At 54.6% G+C, this 4,535-nt stretch overlaps 1 protein-coding gene across 4 annotated transcripts in view; it reads left to right on the top strand.

Annotated features, from left to right (window-relative positions):
• Positions 1 to 231: 231 nt before the first annotated feature.
• Positions 232 to 4,535, top strand: part of Mlxipl (MLX interacting protein like) — a 27,952-nt gene continuing 23,648 nt past the window's right edge. For all 4 annotated transcript variants that reach the window (XM_055605748.1, XM_055605747.1, XM_055605746.1 and 1 more), the window contains exon 1: positions 232 to 551. In XM_055605748.1, the coding sequence (XP_055461723.1) occupies positions 259 to 551 (293 nt within the window). In that variant the 5' untranslated portion in view covers positions 232 to 258. The remainder of the gene's footprint in view (positions 552 to 4,535) is intronic.

The raw sequence follows: 4,535 nt of genomic DNA, 5'->3' as shown, positions 1-4,535 counted from the left end.
TCTGAGACCGGAGAAGTAGGAACTGAAAAGTGCTGGCGACAGAGAGAAAGCCGCTGCACGGCCAAAGCCCTAGAACCTGTGGATTCACACCTGGCTCATTGGTTATGCTAATTTAAGCCCACCTGCCAACCAAGGCCACGCCCACAGCATGGACCTATCAGGAGGACAGGGGCGTGGCCATGGTAATAAGGCCCCGTGGTCTGTGTTAGGCTCGCAAACTGCTGCCCAGAGCGTAGGGAATTGACGACCGTAGTGGCCATGGCGCGCGCGCTGGCGGATCTAGCGGTGAACTTGCAGGTCCCCCGGGTCGTCCCCATCCCGGATTCGGACTCGGATACAGACTTGGAGGATCCGAGTCCCCGGCGCAGTGCGGGTGGTCTGCATCGATCACAGGTCATCCACAGCGGACACTTCATGGTGTCCTCCCCGCACAGCGACTCGCTGACCCGGCGACGCGACCAAGAGGGGCCGGTGGGGCTCTCCGACTTCGGGCCGCGCAGCATCGATCCGACACTCACCCGCCTCTTTGAGTGCTTGAGCCTGGCTTACAGGTGAGGGTGGACTGGGGAGCCCGAGTCCCAGCTTTCTGTGGTGGGCCCGCGTACCGGGGCTGTGGTTCCGAACCACCACGGGGTCTCTGGACACAACCTAGGCATCATCCCTCTCCCGGGTCCTGAGCCTTCGTAAATCACTTACGTTCCATCACCTGCTGGAGGACCTCTGCAGGGCCTCTTACAGGTGGGCCCCTCTCTCGGGTAATTCTGCTTCTGCCCCTAAGAAATGCCAGGTGTCCCTCACACTCGCCAGGCTGTAAACCATCCCGTCGACTCCCTCCCTCCATTCGGGTGGTTCCTGGACTGTTTCGTCCGACCACAGCCGTCCCCGCAAAATCCCACTAGTTTCCCTGCACACTGCGGTTCTCCCGTGGTCGCCCTCAGAGCCAGTGTCGACCTACACGGAAACAGTTTCTTGCTCACTCGCCTATTGCCCATACACCGTTTGTTTGGTTTGATTTATTGTGATGAGAGAAGTTCAGGCTGACATGGAGCTAGGCCAGGCTGGAGTCCTTTCTCAGACTCCCAAATGCCGGGATTACAGGCATGAGCCACCATGCCTAATTTAGAATGCTATGTCAAAGTTGGCGGGAAGATGGTGCCCGGGACCTGCCTAGAGCCGGCAGGGGGTGCTGCAGTCCGCCCTGGGTCGAGCTGGAAAGCCCGGGCTCCCCGAACCCAGTATCTGTGGGAGACCGTAACGCAGCCAGGGGCCCACTGTTACACGCCTCCCAGTTCCCGGGCCGCACCCAGATCGAGCCCCACCTACGTGTCCCAGAGGAGGGCGCGAACTGGGGTCCTGGCCCAGTGCCCTGGAGCAAAGTTCCCGGGAGTAGAGGGACCAGGATAAATTATCAACCGAAAACAGTAGGAGAGAAAGGGGGACCAGCCGGCCTTGATCTTTCCTCTCTGCAAATACCGCTCTTCTCCAGTGAGCCTCCTCCTCCCCTTCTTAGAATCGCTGGCTCTAGACCTGCAGCCTAGTAGGGGACCTGGAGCAGGGGCTGGGATTGCAGAAGAGCGTGGTCTACCTCGTGGCTGCAGAGCCTAGCGACCCCATTGGCTGGAGGCAATGTAACCTTGGCCCACAAGTTCTGGCCTCAAGCCCAGGTCATGTTGCAACCTGATAGTTCAAGGCGCTGAGACCGATGTGGAAAGTTCAAATTCCCTGTCCCATTCCCCCTCCCCCGCCCTTGGACATCATGAGACTGCCTGGGAAGGTGGCGTCTAAGGTCTCAAGACAAACAGCAGATGCTGCTCACTCTGGGACACTGTTGTAGTTATCAAAGTTGTTCAGTTATTGGGGTTACATAGAGGAGAGGAGAATATTCCTTCCTCTCCCCCTCTCTCTGGTTGAGACAGGATATCACACAGTAGACCAGGCTAGCCTGGAACTCATAGCAATTCTGCTCCAGCCCACTCAAGAGCTAGGATTACAGGTGAGAACCACAAGGATCCTAGGATTCCCAGGCTCCCCCAAAGGGGCTCCCATTACCCACTCACTTCCAACTCAGGCTTCCTGCTTTGTTCACACAACATTCCACTTGGGCTGGCTTAGTGGCCCTTCCAACTCAGTCCATGGGCGTCCAAAAGGGGAGAGGTTATAGGGAGATAGTATTTGGAGGGACAGAAGACACTCCCAGAACTGTTCTCTTTAGAGACTGCTTGAGGCCAAATAACTCCGGGTTGTTCTTGCCCTCCCCCATCTCCCCACAGGAGGCAGAACATTAAAACCTCTTAAATGGGGTTGTGAGCACCAAGAAGGAGGGTGGCCAGGTACACAGGAGTCTTTAGTTTTGCCCTCTAGGTGAAGGAGGAAACATAAAGCATGGGCTAGGAGATGCTCTGCCAGCAAGGGTGCTTGTTGCCCAGACTGGTGACCTGAGTTCGATTCTTGGGACCCACATCAAAGTGGCTGGAGAGACTTGACTCCAGGGAGATGCCTGTCCTCCGACTTCTACACGTGTGCCATGCACATGCGCTCCTCCCGATACTAAAGAAAAACCAAAACAAAAGCAAACACCCCACTCTCACACTCATAAACTCTGTGCTTGAGCATGCCTGGAATCCCAGAACTCGGGCTGAGGACCGAGGGTCAAGGAGTTCAGGGTTCTCCTCTGCTGTACAGGAATTTAAGGTTTTGAGGCCAGCCTGAGATTCGTGAGACCCTGTCTCAAATAGATAAACAAGCAAACAAAAACAAGTCCAAGCTCAGATTAGAAGACTCTCAAAGATCCCCTCTGATAAGGGTTCTCTGAAGCAAAGGGGATTTCAGAGAGGGAGACTCTCAGGAGCAGCTAGAAAGGTGGGGGTGGGGCAGCCAGGCAGGGGGTCCAGTGGCAGGCAGAAATGGCCAGTTAGACTTGGAGAAAGTCAGCCTGCAGACAGCCTCACCCTTGCCAAGGAGCACTTCCGGCACACTGTGTTCCCTGGTTCTGTGGGTGGAAGCCTCAGGGAGGACAGTTGTAAAAGTTCCAAGAAGGGAGTGGTGGCACAGGCCTGTCATCCCAGCACTCTGCAGGCTGAGGCAGGAGGATGAGGTTCCAGACCAGCCTGGGTGACACAGCAAGGTTCTGTGTTAAACAGATAAAGATGAAAAGGGGGAGCGAGAGAGAGCGCTCTGTAGGTTAAGTGGTTGCCTTGCAAGCTTGAGGACATGAGTTCAATCCCCAGAACCAACAGAAAAAAAATCAGGCTTGCTGGTCTACACTTGTGATCCCAGGGCTGAAGACCGATGGATGCCTATGGCTCAGTGGCTGGCCAGCTTAGCTTAGTTGGTTGGCAAGTTCCAGGCCAACGAAAGACTGTCTCAAAAACCAAGGTAGATAGCATGATGACATCTGAGGAACCATATCTGAGTTTGTGCTCAAATATGCATATGCATCTCTTTCTCTCGCCCCTGCCTCCTTCTCTCCTTCCCTTCCTCTCTCCATTTTTCCCACCTCTCTGAGGTTTTCTGTTTTCCCCCATTGCTCACAGCTTTTGAACCTTGGCCCTAGACTTTTTGCACTAAACCAGACTCTTCCCCTCACATGCATTCAACCAAGTCCTTTCCTCTTGGCTTGTCTAGTATCACAGGCTCATCTCCATCAGCCTAGGCTATCAACCCTCTGAGGGTGCAGGAGGAGGGATGTCAGAAGGCTGGAGTAGGACCCTGGGTGAGCAGAACATAATGGTTGCTGGGCTACCAACAGGGGCCACAAATTCAGAAGTGTCCCCACTTACCCCACAGCACGAAGAAAGCTGGCTCAGGAAGGACCAGCCACCCAGTTGTGCTGCCTTACTAGACAGATGGTATTTATCTAGCTATGGGAGGTAGGGAGCCTGCCATCAGGCTAGGGAGGCCTATTTGGGTAATGAAGCCTGTTGTCTCCTGAGGTGGCAGCCCCTGCCACCCCACATCCCACACCCTGGCAGCCACCATTAGCCCAAAGCAAACACTGGAGCTTAGAGACCAGAAAGGAGAGGAGGCCCAGTGACCCATGCATTCAAGGTAGTACAGGAAGAGAGAAACGGACGATTCAGATGGTCACCTCCCCAGCCCTTACCCATAACAAGAGGGGAGCCACCGGGAAAGCAGGCCTGACTTTGTGTGTAGATGCACTGCCAAGGATGGAGTACAGGTTTGTCCAATCCCTGGGAAAGCTCTCTGTCAATGAACGGCATCCCCTGCCCCTCACTGGGGAATTCTAGAAAGCGCTTTGTGGCAGAGTCACACCCCAACCCAAGCCTGGCTTTCCAGAAGATGAAACCTTAGAAGCTCTCTATTTGAGCAAGGAGTAGAAAGACAGACCAGAAGCTGGGTGTGGTGGCGCATGCCTGTGGTCCCAGCACTCTGAGAGGCTTAGGCAGGTGGATCTCTGTGAGTTTGAGGCTAGCCTAGTTTACAAGCGAGTCCTGGACCACCAAGGCTACACAGAGAAACCCTGTCAAAAAAGAAAGAAAGAAAGAAAGAAAGAAAGAAAGAAAGAAAGAAAGAAA

This window comes from Psammomys obesus, unplaced genomic scaffold (assembly GCF_907164565.1).
Source record: "Psammomys obesus unplaced genomic scaffold, mPsaObe1.curated_primary_1811, whole genome shotgun sequence".
NCBI classification, from domain to species: domain Eukaryota; kingdom Metazoa; phylum Chordata; class Mammalia; order Rodentia; family Muridae; genus Psammomys; species Psammomys obesus.
The sequence above is the reverse complement of the archived record's forward strand: the minus strand, read 5'-3'. Positions and strand labels throughout refer to the sequence as shown.